General features: G+C 39.4%; 1 protein-coding gene across 1 annotated transcript; it reads right to left on the bottom strand.

Annotated features, from left to right (window-relative positions):
* Positions 1–310: 310 nt before the first annotated feature.
* LOC139971767 (glutathione peroxidase 1-like) lies at positions 311–12,377 on the bottom strand. Its single transcript, XM_071978499.1, has 4 exons — positions 12,220–12,377; positions 5,940–6,185; positions 3,626–3,696; positions 311–2,919 (listed from the first exon to the last, which is right to left on the bottom strand). The coding sequence occupies exons 1-4, from the start codon at positions 12,238–12,240 to the stop codon at positions 2,646–2,648; spliced, it is 612 nt and encodes a 203-aa protein (XP_071834600.1). The 5' UTR covers positions 12,241–12,377; the 3' UTR covers positions 311–2,645.
* Between the last annotated feature and the right edge of the window lie 5,154 nt (positions 12,378–17,531).

The raw sequence follows: 17,531 nt of genomic DNA, 5'->3' as shown, positions 1-17,531 counted from the left end.
AATACTATACAATTCACTCAATAGATAGTAATGGTATCGCAAACAGGCTGTCGTTACCAGATGCCTAAGTAAAATTTCAAAAATGGGTCTCTCCGGCCATGGAATATGCATGTGCCTTCCACAAACTCTGTCTTCTGTATATCGCAGATATATGTTCATTACGACAACACATGTAAGATTGGTGAACATAATAATCTCGGGAAAAACTCGTGATACTACCCCCCCTCAGCCATCACCCCTTCCCCCACCCACCCCACCCCATCCCCAGAAAAGAAAAAGATCAAAAGTAAATAATAGGAAACCAGATCGGTGAACATATCGCTTCTCTTTTATTGTATAAAGAAAAGTCATGACATTTTCCATCTATTGAAAGCTTCCGATACTACACGTTCTCCGATGGGTATTTTATGTAACATCATCATAAAATAGACTGTAACACCTCATGACTATTCATGACAATAAAAGGAGTGACAGAAAACAGAGAAACATTTGAAACCAGAGTACATAGATAGATAAAAGTATACTGAAATGAAGACAACAGAATCCTAGAGCCTCCAGATTAAAACGAAAATTTTAGAATTATATTCGTAAGAAGAGAAGAATCTGAAAGTAAAGTGTTAAACATACCGGTAAGTCATCTTGAGGAAGAATACGGAGCTTTTGATAAATTTAAGGAATGATGCTAAATTATGCATTTTGATTAGGCTATATGCTAAATAATATGTTAATCGCTTAGATTATTTTTGACCGACACATAATGATTCCACGTGTCATTCTCTGGATTATTCTCTGCTAATGTAAACCATACATGTAATGGATTATTGTTGCAGGAGTGGTAAATTTTATTGGATTGTTTTTCTTTTCTTTTCTCCCCCATTCCGTTTGTTTATTGGTTTTGTTGTTGTTAATGCAGAAAGAAACCTCTGCGATGATTGGCCTACTTGAAATGTTGTGATATTGGAAACGTTAAACTGACGTAGTAAAAATCGATCTGTAAAATATAGAAACAATTTTCAAGCTAAATATAGGTGAACAATTTGCAACAACATAACCAATTCCTTGAAATTTCGCTGCAAGATAACAAAATAATGAATCATCAAATGTCACTTCTTTAAAAATTAACAGCATAACAATAGACTGACTTAATAAATTTCGCCAATTGGACATTTTTGCAACAAAATGATTATTTTTCCCTCAGAAAGTCATCGTTTCAACAGTGTGAAGCTAAATAATAAATTTTGATCATTTGTATTACATCTCTAACCTTTTGCAGCAAAATGATAAATTGTAGCAACATTACAGGACAGAATCTTTGCATTTTGAGGAAACCTTAAAGATGCCATATTTCGAGATCAAATTAAACAACGAGAAACAAATTTTACTGTGTGTTTTGTTAAGCCTCTCTATACGGTAAAATACTGGGTATAGGTCAAAGTTCACCAGGAGGAAATTAGCATACTGAACAAGCTGCTGTATGTACAGATACGGTAGTACTGTAAATGTTATCTATTTTGTTTTGCTTTTGTTTCAAAGAATTCTTTCTTTAAATATTAAAAAAAAAGGCATCGTGGATGTGTGAACTCGTTTTATGGCAACATCGGAAAGTTTAGACACTATATATTTTGATTACTTAGAAATGCGGTATCTACATATGCCCCGAGGTATAGTTTGGAATTTCCACGCAGTCCACTTCACACAGGCTAACATCTTTGTCGTTAACCTTCTTGAATATTCATAAATTGAAAGGTTTTAATGTATTAAGCATAGTTAGCCAATTAGAGAATGCCACGTCACCGTATATCTAATATACCGCAGTGAAAACAACATTTCGGTGACCTTTATTTTCACATCTGCTAACTTCATGTATGTTTATTTGAGTTGTTTAATTTGCTGTAGGCCTAAGCTTTAAATCCTACCTGTTTACGATGTTAGTATATTACTCACATGATAACCTCTTACTGAAAATATCAATTTACATGTGCGATAAGACAAAAGCATAGATGTTTACTCCAATGGAGTCCATTTACGTGATAAATATCAAGTTCTTTCAGCAAGTAGAATTGTCAAGCGTATATAGTAACTGCAAATTATATGTGGTCGATGTTATTAATATGCAAAGTAAAGGCATAAATAGAAAATCTTGATATATATATATATATATATATATATATATATATATATATATATATATATATATATATATATATATATATATATACACATTGCAACTACTGCTGGTATATCTCTCAATAAGGGTTTAGATTAGTCATTCATTTTGGAGAGATATTTCAATGAAACAATAGCAAATCGTTTTTTTTTTTGGTTCTTCACAAGCTTGTAGTTTGTTGCTCTGGGGAAGTTACTAATGGCTGGCAGTTATCTTTTAAATCCAACAATGACTGTCAGAGTTTTCAGTGGAAGCAATATATTGGTGTCCTATACCCATAACCTATATTGGGTGAATCTGTATAGTATAGGCAGGAGTTAGAGTAGCAGCTCCCTGGTATAGGTGTTTCCCTGAAAGTGTTTACGTGGGCAACTAGACCAATTAAGGGGCCTTAATCTTGAGCCTGTTGGATAATCCAGCACTGATAATGATAGAAGATTTAACAAATCACCTTATAAAAAAAGATAAATACAAAGAGCTATGACTGAAGAAGTGCCTCAATCTCGGGAGCAATTAGTTTGGTCTCGAAGCTAGGTCCGTATCTTTTGAAAGGAACACCGTCAGGCCCGACAAGAAATTTCTCAAAGTTCCATTTCAGATCATTCCGTTGAAGTGGACGCCAAATAACTTTGGATGGATCGTCTAGTAAGTGGTATGGATCATCCGAAGGCATTGGTAATGCAGTCTTCAGGAAATTGAAAATGGGATGAGTGTTTGCGCCGTTCACCTCGATCTTCTTGAACAAAGGAAATCTAACACAGAGAAATTAAACAAAATATTTAATCAATATTAAGAGATACAGATATTTATGGGTCATTAGTATTTATGTACCACTAAATGTAACGAAAACTTTCCAAGACATTTTGGATCGATATATGTTAATATATGCTAAAGATACATGCTGATATATATGCTTAATATATCTGCATTGGGAAAAGTTTTACGACTGAACACGAGCCGATTAAACATAACAACTCTCTGATTGAACTCAGCCGTCTTTAACCGGTAGGAGGTAATCATGGACATTTCAGGCAGTGTCATGCGTGTGCTTACTCCTACTACTGATTAAGAATGAGGTAGTAAATGGGTGGCGTAGCCATGGGGAAGGGAAGGGGGCAGGTCCGGACGGGGCATAAACCTCGTAATATTTCCCGCCCCCCCCCCCCACCCAATTGTCACTGCCAGACTGTTCGCAGACCGACTTAACTCGGTCGATAAGCGTGGATAGTCGTACATGCGCACATGTGCTTACAAGTATAGGATATACGGCTGATCAATAATTAGCCGGACGACTGTACCAGTCGGTGACGGTCATAGCATGAACGGGCGGTTCACGACTGCAACTGTCTGCCCAGTTTAATAAACTATAACTAATCTAGGTCAGGACAATGGAGTTGCGTTGGGTCTTGTTCTTCAGCGGGTTTGTGTGAAACAATGTGTGGATGTTTCAACACTTACTTTGGTTTGAATCCATTCCCAGGTCGAACATGCTCCAGAATGTGTTGAATTTCTTCGTTTTTAGAGTTTTCCTGAATGAGAAAGATAAATGCAGTTCAAGTTTCAAAGCTCTCCATGTTTCTGTAAAATCAAGAACAGTGTAAAAACTTCCAGCCTCCACCGTGTGAACGGTGGACCTCCCGCTTTATATGCGGACACCCTAACCACTAGGCTATGGACGCTGAGTGTATGTCCAGAGGTTCAGATATATTCATTTGCCTTTATCGTTAACCTCCTTTTCATTAACAAAGTCTGTTCAAAGTATCTCATTCGAGATCCGGCTCTAGGAAAAAATGATTTCGAGTTGGTTGGCATCATGCTTGATCTCTAGAGTAAGGCATAATTTCAATTTGCAAGTTACATCGGGAAGACCGAAAGATAGAAACTTTTCAAGAGAATGGACCTAGCACAGGCTAGCCACGAAATTGAAAGTAAGACCCAGGCCTAACCTTCGTAAACAAAAAAAAAGTGATTTTATTGGCGCATGATCTGTTGGGCGGGGCTTGCACATTTTGTTTGAAGTTTGTAGAATATACGGACTCTGGCGAATTTAGTTCAGCTCAACGACAGATAACTCAATAAAATATTGATTATTAATAAGAAAATTGCATAGAACCGTGTTATTTTCGCGGAGCTTTTAGGGCAGTGTATGCAGTTCCTGTCTGGTAACACCTTCTACTTGAAAAGGACAAGAAAAGAATCCGAAGTTTCTTGAAATACTGCTCAAATATATTTAATCTCGACTATGAAAGCCTTGTTGGTAAAGTAAACACTGCTGCTAAAAATGAATTCATAAGATACATAGTTCTAAAGATCACCCACTTCACTCCGAGTTGATCTCTCTGTGCAATAGAACCAACAAGTACAATCTACGTAATCCTACTATCTTGCCATCTTTTAGAATTATGCTTTTTAAGAACTCGTTTATCTACAGAGCAGCCATTTATATTCAATATGGGTTCTTAGAATCTCTGTTAAAATCCTTTTAATCTTTAAAACTTCTAATCTTCTATCTTATTTCTTGTTTTAGTTAATGCTTTCATTTTTGTACATGTTTACGTCTTTTATGTTTCATTTTTATGCGTCCTATTTATAAATTTTATAATTTATACTAGAATAAAGAAATTGAAATAGAAAGGTCGAAGTTAAAATTTGGCAAACACAATTTAGACTAACAGATACACATAAGACTTGTATTATGTTGGTCGTGTTTATAAGTTTTATGAGGGTTTACGTTTACCAGACAGGATGACGTGACAAATTCCGCGGCAGATCTAAGATGTTTTGTTGTTATTGTTGACGCCTCAACGAATTACAAATTAGCATGCAGAGACTAAAGCAACGCCAGGCTTTGTACAAAGCGAACAACGAGGTAGTATATACACCAATAAATGTAGTGCGGGTTCAGACGTTGTAATAAAAAACAGTTGCCAAGACAAAACAAAGGATCTATAGAAAAAGCAAAGAATCTAAAGACAAAGAAATACGTAGAGCCTGCCAGGTGGATTCATTTAAAGTTCGTAACTCATCCATGGCTGTTCAATAAGTATAATAGGACTGGTATTTGTAAAGTCTAGCTCTGTGACTGTTGTCATCTGATTTTCTAAATCAGATAAAATATGCAAAGCCATTGGTTTTTATTTAATTCCTGAATTCTCGGTAAACAAGTTTACAGACAGTCAGACACTTTGTACAGTGACAAAGCACATGACCTCTACAGAATCTGTTCCATTTTCTGTTTCATTCTCTATATGGCAAGACAGATATTAAGTAATAGATAATTCAAGATCAACACACCAGCAAAATTCCACTTCACGACCGGTTTCGTCCTTTTAGGACTCATCAGGCGATGGTAGGAATCTAACTTCGTATCACAGAACTATAAGTCCTTATCACTAAGACACAGTGATTCTACTGGTGTGAATGTGTATTATGGGCTATATTCCTATAACTTTCTATAACTTTCTGTAACTCTCATTGTCCGCGGGGTGACGATATAGGCAGGGAGTTGTTATGTAACAACTCCCTGGTATAGGTTAGGGTAGGGTTCCACGCTTGTAAAGAGTCTTCCAATTTGGCATTCTGGGAACATTTCATTTCACATATGTTGATCTTTTATTCCAAATCTATCATCATTGATAGGACTTCTGTTTAGTCATTTCTCTACTACTCTGTTTGCACGCTTCTGAAAGACAGTTAACAATACCAACAGCGACGTAGAAGAAGAAAGGGGAAGGGTAGGGGGGGTGAGGGAGAAATAAATAACTACACTAACCTGATATCCAAATTGGTTACATGGAAAGCCCAACACTTGCAGCCCCCTCTCACCAAAGCGATCCATTAACTCATTGAGCTGATGGTAATCGCGTATGGTTGTACCTCACAAGGAGGCAACGTTTTCTATGAGTAGGACCTTCCCTTTGTACTGATCAAAATCAATCTTGCTACCGTCCAGGGCTTCAGCTGAGAACGAGAAGATGTTTGGTGTATCCGATCCCATCTTGCGGATTTTTGTGGTAAACTAAATTTGGGAAGAGAAGAACGATAATCTTTGTCATATCCAAGACATGAACTTGAAGCTGCATTTTAAATGGAATCTGAATATTTCTTTCATGTGAGTTCATACTATATGCGGTTACATATGCTTTGTTGTTTGAGAGACCAGTCACGGATTTGAAGGGGTGGAGGTGGAGGTGGGGGGAGGGGAGTAGGCCATATCTCACTCCTTTTTTATGGGGCACATAAAATAAATTGGTAAAATAAATTGTGAATGTTTTTTTTCGTTTCGGCGTACATGCGTTTGATATAATAGTGCTTTAAAAAACGACACCGAAATTGGATGATTATAGATCGATATTAATCGATCCTTGAGTAAAGCAAATACCTCTTATAGCTTGATCAATATTGCTAGTTAAATTTGGAATATATACCGGTAGGCCTATATACTTGATTGAAAACAACGAAAAAACGCTTCAAACTGAGGCAATCAAAGTTACATATAGTTATAATAATCGGGCGTTGTGTATATATCCTCTCGGTCCATCGCCTGATTTAACAAGAGGGCAATCCATGGAGTTGCAGATCTCATCTACTCTATGAAGGAAGTGATTATTGGTTTACTTCTGAATGCATCTTGGGTACCAGTGGCGGAGCTAGGGGTAAAGGTCAGGGGGCGAGAATGGTCTGTAGGGGCGCTTTCGACACTATCTAAGCGGAGCGCCACCATAGGTTGGCGCGGAGCGTAAACAATTTCTTGAGTAAAAAAAAAATCCCTAGATCGCCGGAAATGACCCGTTCTGGGCCTTGCTAATTGCAGATAAACGAAGAATAAATAGGTGTCATCGCCATTTGTGACAACTCGGAAGTTTATATGGGTGTTGAAAGTACATGCGTTCATCACAATCCCTGCGGTATCTTTGTGAGTGCTCATGTTTTCGTAGCCCTGACACAATGCCTGCTGTGCCTGTTGTAACCTACTACCTACTGCGCACTAATCAACACACTGATCATGGAGCGGCGTATAACGTACACTTGCATGCCGACTTAAAATTTGGTGTTTATTACTATTTCAGCCACTGCGCGTGGCGTATCGTCTAAAAATAGATCGAAAATCCTGTACAGTTCTTGGTAATAGCTTCGTACAACGGAATTGCCTATAAATTAAAGACCGCCGTTAGAGCATTTTGTCAGAAAATTACACCAACAATATATGACAAATGTCAATAGGTGATGAGAGCGCAATAAAAAAGTCAATAATCGCGAATAAGTAAAAAGTGGTAAAAACTGAAAAGGGCGCCAGCAGTCCATTTGAGTCCGTCGGGGGGGGGGGGGGCATCCACCCCCTGACTATATGGACGCTCCGCCACTGTTGGTACCATCTTTGTTAATTGGCTGGAATCCTGTTTTTAACGTATAATTTAGTGAAAATTTAGTAGAAAACGATATTACCTGACTATCACTGTTATTTCATGCAAGGCATCAAATTTGGGCCAATATTACCTCTGACCTGCATTGTCCTTTCAACCTAACCCTCAACAGCCAAAAAGAAATATTCTAGCATTTGTCTCTCCATTCTCTACATATCGTGTGGTTTGTTGACTTTTTCCTATACATGTTGACAAGCAGAAAATGGCAAAACAACAATCTTTAGGTATCTGACCAATGACATCACCAATCACGCAGGCACGAGTTTACATGGTCAGGCACCTACCTACCACACTAAGTTTGAAATTCATCGGACTTACCGTGTAGGAGGAGTTTGCGACACAATTTGTCGCAAAATGTAGGCCAATTTGACCTGTGACCCCGACCCTATTTTAAAAGTCATTTCATCATTCTCCACATATCGTGTGGTTTAGTGACAATTCCCTATATGTTGATAAGAAGAAAATTGCTAAACACTACCTTCTAGGTTTCTTGAGCTTTGACCTATGACCTATGACGTCATCAATCACGTAGGCACGAGCTTACATGGTCAGGCACGCACCCAACTACAGTGATCGGACTTAGGGGTCTAGGACTGAGGAGTTCGCGACACTCTTGGTTTGCTCACTCAAATACATACTCACATACTTCCTTACAGTAAAGGGGGGTAAAGTACAATATCTCATCTCCCAATACTTTACATGTATATATAGGGAGATGTGATTACAAGGTCTCTTGCAGCCCCGCTCATTGCGTTCGTGTGATTATAGTCACCTTTATACTATACTATACTATACTATACTATACACAGTCTACGCATACATTTGTGGAGGGAATGCAACTTCCCGAGCCTTTTTTTCCAATTATTGTCACTGAGGTGATTGCATACGGAACACTTAACTCATCATTCTGGTGTGAGGTACAGGCAATACTTTTACGGACGTAACGAGCAATCCAAACCCTCCCCACCCCCTACTAGCGGAAACGACCGGCCCACTGCTACCACCAATTATGTTGGCTTCCAGACCAAGACGTACAATATATATAGAACACATGTTGGTCCTTTGAGTGAGTGTATACAGAACGCGTAATGATATATCTGCGTTGACATTCACAAACATGCATACTAAAGAAGAGATTGCTTATTGCAGGAACACAACACAATGAAAATCCATATCTATTCAATGGGATATATGTCACATTAGAGGAAAACAAATTAAGTAGAACCAGTATATTTTGCTCTCCCAACCTGACCCCGTCCCAGCCCCACCCACAACACCACATCCCCTCTACACAAACAGCTGAGACCCAACGAATATTCCACAACATGTCATAACAGTTCAGGGAGGTGCATCATTTGCCACATGATGGTATCTACATTTGCCTATAAATGTATGACCATAATGTGAATTCATATCCGGAACTCAGTGGCGTTTTACATATAGGCCTACATATTACGCGCTCTTATGCATTTCCCGTTCCTTTGAAAAACGACTCAATAATGAAAGTAAGTAATTGTTTATACACAGTATTTATTAACCTTTACCCGGACAAGTAAGTACATGAATGAATTAAGTTTCATTGCCACTAATGTCAGACCGCATGACTTCGTAATCTGAGCTAAGCGTCTAAAGTATATCGTTGTCCTTTCTCGTACCTGTATATGCGTATTTTATTAATTGGCGAGATAACTAGCAAGACGTCCTCGAACCAGGAAATATTCCTATCGTAATTTCATTTCTTGTAAATGTCAACGTTACCAAACATCACCAGGTACAGTTGTCGCAACACTGAGCAACAAGGGTATGTAATCCACTTTCACAATATTGATGGCCCAGTGTTCCTCTCCCAACCCTGCCCTGGCCACTGTCCGCCCCGCCAACCCCCCCCCCCCACCCCCATACACACACAATCAAAAGGTTGATGTAGTATGCGATCCAAATACATAACAGTATAGTATGCCAGGCTCGAGTCCAGTGGGGTGAACAAAGCCCGTCCACCCCCTCTCAACCCCACACAATACCGATAGAGGAAACATCGTTCAAACGCGCAGGTCTCTCATTGTTATTGGGAATCTCGGACCACGTGACCGAGTGCCTATTCGGTAGTACATATCGAGATCATCACTCTTAAGTCACCGTCATAATTGTTTTCTACATACAGACGACACTGTAACCTTAGTAACCACAGAATTATAATTAATCCTTTATCTTACCGTATTGCATTAGGGTTGAATAGACGTCGATTAAAACACTGAATGTACTTTACTCAACTCCAAATGAATGTCTACATTTTCGTGTGTAAAACTACTTTATAAGAGAACACTTCACTAAGGGATGCGTGTCTAAAGCGTGATTAGTTCAGTAAGGTTTCTTAATATACATTGCACACAGCATTATGTAGGCGCGTAGCGAGAAATTGCCAAGGGAGGGGCGAAGCCTGTATGCAAACAATCTAAGCGTAGTGCCACCATGACTGTCGCGAAGCGCACAAAAAAATTTTGGCCGAAAATGCCTCCCAGATCGCTGGAAATGGCACTTCCCTGGCTTTGTAAGTTGCATCTAAGCATTTTCTATTTTGAAATTACCAGCGATATCATAAAAAAAATATATTTAAAAAAAAAATTACTCAAGGGGGCGGTCGCCCCTTCGCCCCCACCCCCTGGCTACGCGCCTGGCATTATGAGCCATGAAGCTATATTAACGCTTTGGACCAAATTTTTGGGACCAACCCCCCCCCCCCCCAAAGAAAATGTGACCTAAAAGTTGTTGTAACCAAAACAGTGCTTATGATCAAAAGTTGCTTGTGACCCGAATACTCCAAATTTTGTGAACCAAAATTCTTTGGACCAAACTTTGGGACCATAAAAGAATACTGCAAGCGGCGCGGTGCACGAAAAAGATATTAAAATGAAAATCAAAAGGTACATACATACGATAAGAGAAAAAGCCAGAAAAATGTTTCAGTATATTAAGTTGCACTGAAGGAGGTATAGAAAATCAAAAGGTACTTACATCGACGACCATGATACAAGACTATAAACCAAAAACACAGCCCTAAAAATTATGATCCGGAACAAATTAGGACCGTAACAATTTTCAGATTTCCGGCCAGTGGCGTCTGCACGATTTCATGGGTGGTGGGGCCAAGTACCCAATTCCCCCGACTGGCATCCCTTCCCCTTCCCCCACCACTTCCTTAACTTGTTTTCAAATCTCCCGACTGAGCCCGAGGTTGAGCGGGGCATGGCTATTGCCCTCATTTGCGCAGGCCACTGCCCCCCCCCCCCCAAAAAAATGGGAGGTCTACAGCATAGTTTGGTCTTAATCTAAACACATTTAATTCGAAATTGATTTGGCTCAAAACGATTTTGGTCCCCAAAAAATTGAGTACCAAACATTTACTGGTGACTTTTTTTTTTTCGTGAACAAAATTTTGGTCTCAAAACATTGAGTCCGATAACATGTTGGTCCAAAAATGATTTCTACAGATATACCCCCCCCCCCCCCAAAAAAAAACACCTCATTTCATGTAAGGTAATGTTACTTAAATACCTTTCCCGAAAATAATATAACCTTATGGGGGTGGGGTAGGGTAGGGTAGGGTGGAGTGATGGGATAAGAACTCCATTGATTGTGGTATAGTATCAATAACTCTTACATGGTGATAGGCTATTTCCAAATAGGTGTAATGAACAACCTAAAAACAACCAACACGTTACGCGTATAGTTGGCGTGTGCAAACTTGGGGGAGGGCGGATTTATTTATATTCAGCCGTGTAAGAGTTATACCATTGCTATGGGTACACCCCCCCCCCCCTCTCACACCAAAATAAAACAAGAAAAGTTATTAGCACAGCATTTCGTTTGGAGCTAAATATATGGTCTTAATTGAAATAATCTTACTATGCCCAAGAATGCACACTTCGAAACCTTTTCAGGTAATTCTTCTTGGGGCAGGACCACCATACCTACATGAGAGACGTCTTCAATCACACAAGTGTCACCCCCCCCCCACCCCCACCCCCACCCCGTTGTCAAAAATCCTTGATTCGCTTTTGGTTCTTCCATAAACATTCAAGTCCCCACCTAGATCAGCCCCTACCCCCCCCCGACATCCCCGACCTTTAAAGTCACTGGACAATACAAAAGATAACATGTATACATCATGGTAACATCAGCCGCGTACGTACAACACAAAACACGATAGCCTTTCAGTTTCACGGTAGTCAATAAAATGCATTTCAGATAAAAATATTTCTTATTTCAAGAACGACAAAAGTGATACAGCACAAGTACAACTTAATCTGTTAACCTTGAAGTGAAAGTTAGGTTCTTTTAAACAAACTTCAAAAAAGGCATGAGTAACGATACCAGACAAGTAAGTCACACGATTTGTATGAAATATTATGAAACTTATGAAATTGAAATTAATATATAACAGAAAATGTTAGAGAATACTGCATAGACAATGTCTTTGCAGTATATAACAAACTAACCCAGTATCTCTACGTTGTACAATACAATGTCTGAGTAGGTATATATGGCTTATCTGTATAAATTGTTGCCTATGTGAATCAAACAATACATTTACCCTCTACGTAATAGCAAGCAAATAAATATCCAACTTACCGCTAAGGATCCTCGAAGCATTCTGACTTATTTCCTTCTTTCTAATATCGCATGCATTCAAGCACAACCCTCTTGCATGGAGTAATATTGTTATATGCATGTATAGTCGTTATGTCTGCAGGAAGCGTGGCTTCTTCTGTACCTTGCATGCAATGCATATTCAACATTGCGTAACACTTAGCATGAATTGGCTGTTTATCAATGTATGTATATCCTAAAGGTCAACTGTGAGGTGAACTAAGAGAGATTTATAATTCACTGATAAGTAAACATGAATCCCGCCATGTATATCCGCGGCGTACTCCGGTGAAACGTTATTACCGAAAGTTAGAAATTATGTCACGCGAGGGCATATTCCTATGTCAAAGCGACTACCGTATTAATGCAAATTTCTTTTCCAACCGATGTACGGGAAAAGATTTGTGACCGAGACTCTTCGAAATGCTATATTTACCTATCCCCTCTAATGGCAATATATAATGCAGGGGCGTATCCAGGGGGGCGCAACAGGCGCGCGCCCCCCCTATTGGCCGTCACCAAAAAAAAAAAAGTTTAGCAAAAAAAAAAAAAAAAAAAAAATTGATGACGACCTTTATGTGAGATGTCGGTGATCGCTCAACCCCCCCCCCCCCCCTCCCGTATGCTTTATTTTTTGTTTGCAAAAAAAGGTTCTGGCGAAGTTCGGCGGCATAATAGTTTTAGAAACATAGATGGTAATTGTGTTTGTATTATCACTATAAACACTAAGTGACATGCCAGCCATACTAAATTGTGCATTTTGTGTCCATATTTACTGGAAATGTTGCTTATTATTAAGGTCGAAAAATGGATCACATATGGCCATGGGCGGCGATCCTGGGTGGAGGGGGGATATATCCCCCCATGAAAATGTGTGGAGGGGATGTAATGCACCATATCCCCCCCCCCCCAGCAAATGCCAGGGATAAGAATATTTTCATGCCTACATTTATGCATCTTCGTTAATGTACGGCTCTTTTTTAGCTTCATTTCTCGCCTACCATAAACGCAGTGCGATCTTTTCAAATAAAGCGTCTTTATAAGCAAAAATGGTTGACTGTAGGCTTCATTGGCCCTATAACAACAAAATGTATTATTGCGCCCACGGTATTGATATAGTACATATATGCATCCTCATAGTATTCATATAGGCCCTATAGTAGGCCTACACACGTACATGTTCCCTCGAACAGCTGAGAATCTCATGTAACCAGGGTAATGCTTAATACACGTTTCACCTGGATGCCCTAGCAATCGGTACCTAGGAATGTAACTATGTGTAATTGTGTATTGCATGTGTATAGGCCTGTAATAGCCTGCATGAGGCCATTTTCTTCATCGAATAATATAAAAGAGCTCTCGAACATTCTTACGTTGCGCCTGAAACAAGATTGAGAGGGGCAATTTTCCCAAAATAACACCCGAAATTAAAAAAAAAAGTATTTTGGATCCTGATTATGAGATATTTCGGACATGACATCCCTATTTTAAAGTTGGGTATATGCCGCTTGGAAACCTCGGGAAGTGCCGTTTCCGGCCATCTAGAGGGTTTGTTAATCCCAAAATTTTCTTGTACGCTTCGCGCCAACTCATGGTGGCGCTACGCTTAGATAGTCAACAAGGTCATATCCCCCCCCCCCCCACTCGGAAGTACGGATCGCCGCCCATGCATATGACACCATTTTGCATTTCAGCCCTTCTTCGAAAGCAAAAATTGTACACCCCTACCCTTAGATCCATCCCCCAGGACGGCGATCATTCATGCCTGGCGCCCCCCCCCCCCTATTGGAAAATCCTGGATACGCCCCTGTAATGTTACGTAGAAGTTGTTAGATATACTTAAGTGGACATGGTATTATAAGTCCGTACGTTACACCATATGTTCTTACATCAGGCTACTTTTCTCTGAAAAGAATGGAAATCAATTCTTTGTATGTAATTTTAGCAACAAACCTATACTATTTGCTCTCAATGTATTAATGGCCAGAAATACCGCCCCACTCCCGGGCATTATGTATTCAAGAAGTTGTTGAAAGTCAATAGGCATATACCTGTCTTTAAACTTGCGTCAAATCATATTTAAGAAATATACCTTTCTTTTGTTTTTCTAACTTTTTTTAAAAATTTTTTACAGTATGAACGTAAAATTGAAGAGAACAATATCTGAGGCCAATATCTGCAGTAACATTTTCATTGAGCTAACTGTCTATGTACTATATCATATAAGCACTGTAAATATTATGTGCATGAATATAGTTATCATTGAATATATAAAGTTAAATGAAATGGTTTTACCAACTAACTTTTAGTATATCGATAGAAGAGAATCGTCGAATGAGAAACAGGTTGATTTGGAAAACCATATCCATTTGCCCATGCGCGTAGCTAGCCTGCCTGGTATGACGGGGAAGTGGGGGGGGGGGGTCCATCATTTCCACCATTTTAAGAGTAGGAGAAGTTATGTTTAATTAACGCTTACATTGATATGACTTTTCATGACACCATGTGGGCTCTAAATTTGACTGAAGTCCGTTTTCGGAGCGGGTTTCAGGGATTTGGGAAATGTTTATGTCGATAAGAATGAGGGCTTAGATGCAAAATGGTGTTACCACTTGCATCATTTTATCACATTTCCCGTGTATATGCGATTGTGCGCATGTGCAGCTTTCGATACGCCACTACTCTTGCCCTTATATAGTAATGTATGATCGGTAAACATACATATAGCGTTGAACAAAGATCTATATACGCAAAATAGCATTATCTCTCTCCCATCGCTCAGGCTACCTCAACTAGCCTATATGTTATATAGAACAGTGTGTATGATGTTGTATGCCATTGCTGGAAGTATAAATCGCGGTTAAGCAAGGCTTAGCTAGTAGATAAATCAACATTTTAAGCCCTTCTTTACTCAAAACCTCTTGTCAACCCTCAGCCCAAAATCTTGACGATTTAACTTGTCTATTGACCTTCAAGTAACGAAACTAGGGCCAATTAACCATATACGGATATATTCCATTGTACCTCTTTCTCCCAATGTACACCCTCATACACGTCCCTCCATACTTCAACCTCCCTATTGTTGTAACCCCCCCCCCCACCTCCCCTCACACACAAACACATCGAAATGTAGATAATAGTTTCCCGTTTTCCTCCCTCCACCATGGAGATACAGTAAAACTAGCATATTAACACTGTAATGTTTGCAAACCGTTTACTAATTAGGAATGTAACTGCATTCTCATATATTCAATGATTTACCCAACTCTGGTCAAAGTCCGTCTGTTCCTCTAAACAGGTTTGAGATCAGAACGTAATTCCATGTGCATGCCTTTCTCAACCGACAGCTATACGTCCCGACATTTCAGACTATAAACGTTATGCACTATGTCTTTGTTCTTTTTGGGTTCATGTGTTGCTGTATCATCAAATGCTTGACATGAATTCATTAATGTGATTAGGGCATAGAAATTGAAGTAGTGAGAATGACGTCTTGAGACATATATACTGAAGCCACTCATCCAACTGGTGGCGCTTTGCATGTACGGCAAGAAAGTACCGGCTCGTAATACAAACGCTACGTCTTTGACATAAAAGTGATAAAGTTGACATAAATCACTCGAAATGATGATATCATGTGCCACATTTGGGGGTCAAAATCGCCAAAAATGCGGCAGTTGACTGAAGTTCACAGGTTATTCTTAGCAAGCGATAGTATAGATGCAGTTACATATAAATCTAATTACTTTAGTAGTGTCATCTGCTCAGCTGCTGTATTGTTATTCACTGGACCCTGGATATAGTTAGCCTAGGCCCCTAGACCAGCTACGGCTGTCCTTTCGGATGCGATATGACAAAAGCCTAATGAAAACAATTATCACCACGGACACCACCTCATTAAGATCTACATGCCAGAATAACATTGGATGACGGTTATGATGTCCTGGACTTATCACTAACAATTCAATACTAGGAAACTAGGTATATTCCTAACAACGTAAATTTGGCAATAGGGCAGAGCAGAATAGGCATAGCCAGTAATCTGAGTTTTGAGATTGGCCTAAGCCTACTCAGCCTAGACAGGTATGTTCTGGACAGTAACTTTATAGACTATTAACCTCTAAACATACGTCGTTGTCTAAACTTACGTTGTTGCTATCGGCGCTGTTCAGATTGCTCAACCGCGTAATGTAAACCAGAATGCAAAATGCATTGAGGTTTCGATGACTTCAGTACACTAGAAACTTCTGCTTGTTAGTATAAGCAGAACTAGCTGTTACTATAGAAATGGCCCGAACCACCATTTTGATACAATAGCACTATGACATGATAAACACAGGTCAGTCTGCTGTAGGTGGCTATACACACAATAGGGGTCTTGGAGGTCGGCCAAGTCCATTTGGAGTCAACAGACGCAAAATTGTCTAAACCTTGTTTTATAAGCTACCGTATCTCCCACCGCCAGCCTATCAGATAACATGTGCGTTACAGCTCATACCATGGGCGGAGAAACAGGGGGGTTGGTTTTTTTAACCCCCCACTTTTTGAAGAGGGGGGTTGGCCCACACAATCAACCCCCCACCCTAGTTTTTGCCAGTAATGTTCTGTTATAGCCTATGTTATGTGCACCAAATGGTATAATAAATCAAATTATTAAATTTGAAATTGTTAAAGTCATTTCAACCTTTTACCTGGTACATCAACAATTAACGACCGAAAAACGAGTTAGAATTGACTCACACATTATTTCTAGCCCCTTTCCCCCACCTTGCGCATTGGAACTTGTAGCTCATAGCGCTTACTCACCCCACAACAGACATACACAAAATAACGTTTTGTTGCTGTTGAATAGCTTTGGAATTGTATACACTTACCTATTTCAACGAGGTGTTTCTAAGTACATGTACGTAGGCAATATGAATGTCGAAATCTGTCGCTAGGCTAGCGCGCTTTGGCACTATCAATGCGAGGTCGATTTCGCTGCACGTGCCTTACGTCTTACACAGCACCGTTTGGTAAAAATGTACTCTTATTGTTTTTAGGAATGAATTGATAATTACATTGGTTGTGTTGTAGGGGACTACCTTATGAGTTAGGACTATTTTGGCAAAGTTTGGAGTATGTGATGACTGTAGATTGTAATAACTGCCCGTTGCTAACTTGCTATGGCCACCGGCTCACACAATTTCGCGGAACTGTAACTTGTTGACAGTTTACGTATAAAGTCAACGTAAATAATTACGATTTGGGCACTACTGTTTTTAATCGTCAGTGAGTCATACTTACGAAAGGAA

The sequence above is a fragment of the Apostichopus japonicus genome, chromosome 8 (genome assembly GCF_037975245.1).
Source record: "Apostichopus japonicus isolate 1M-3 chromosome 8, ASM3797524v1, whole genome shotgun sequence".
Lineage (NCBI taxonomy): Eukaryota > Metazoa > Echinodermata > Holothuroidea > Aspidochirotida > Stichopodidae > Apostichopus > Apostichopus japonicus.
Note: the sequence above shows the minus strand (reverse complement) of the source record. Positions and strands in the feature narration are given on the sequence as shown.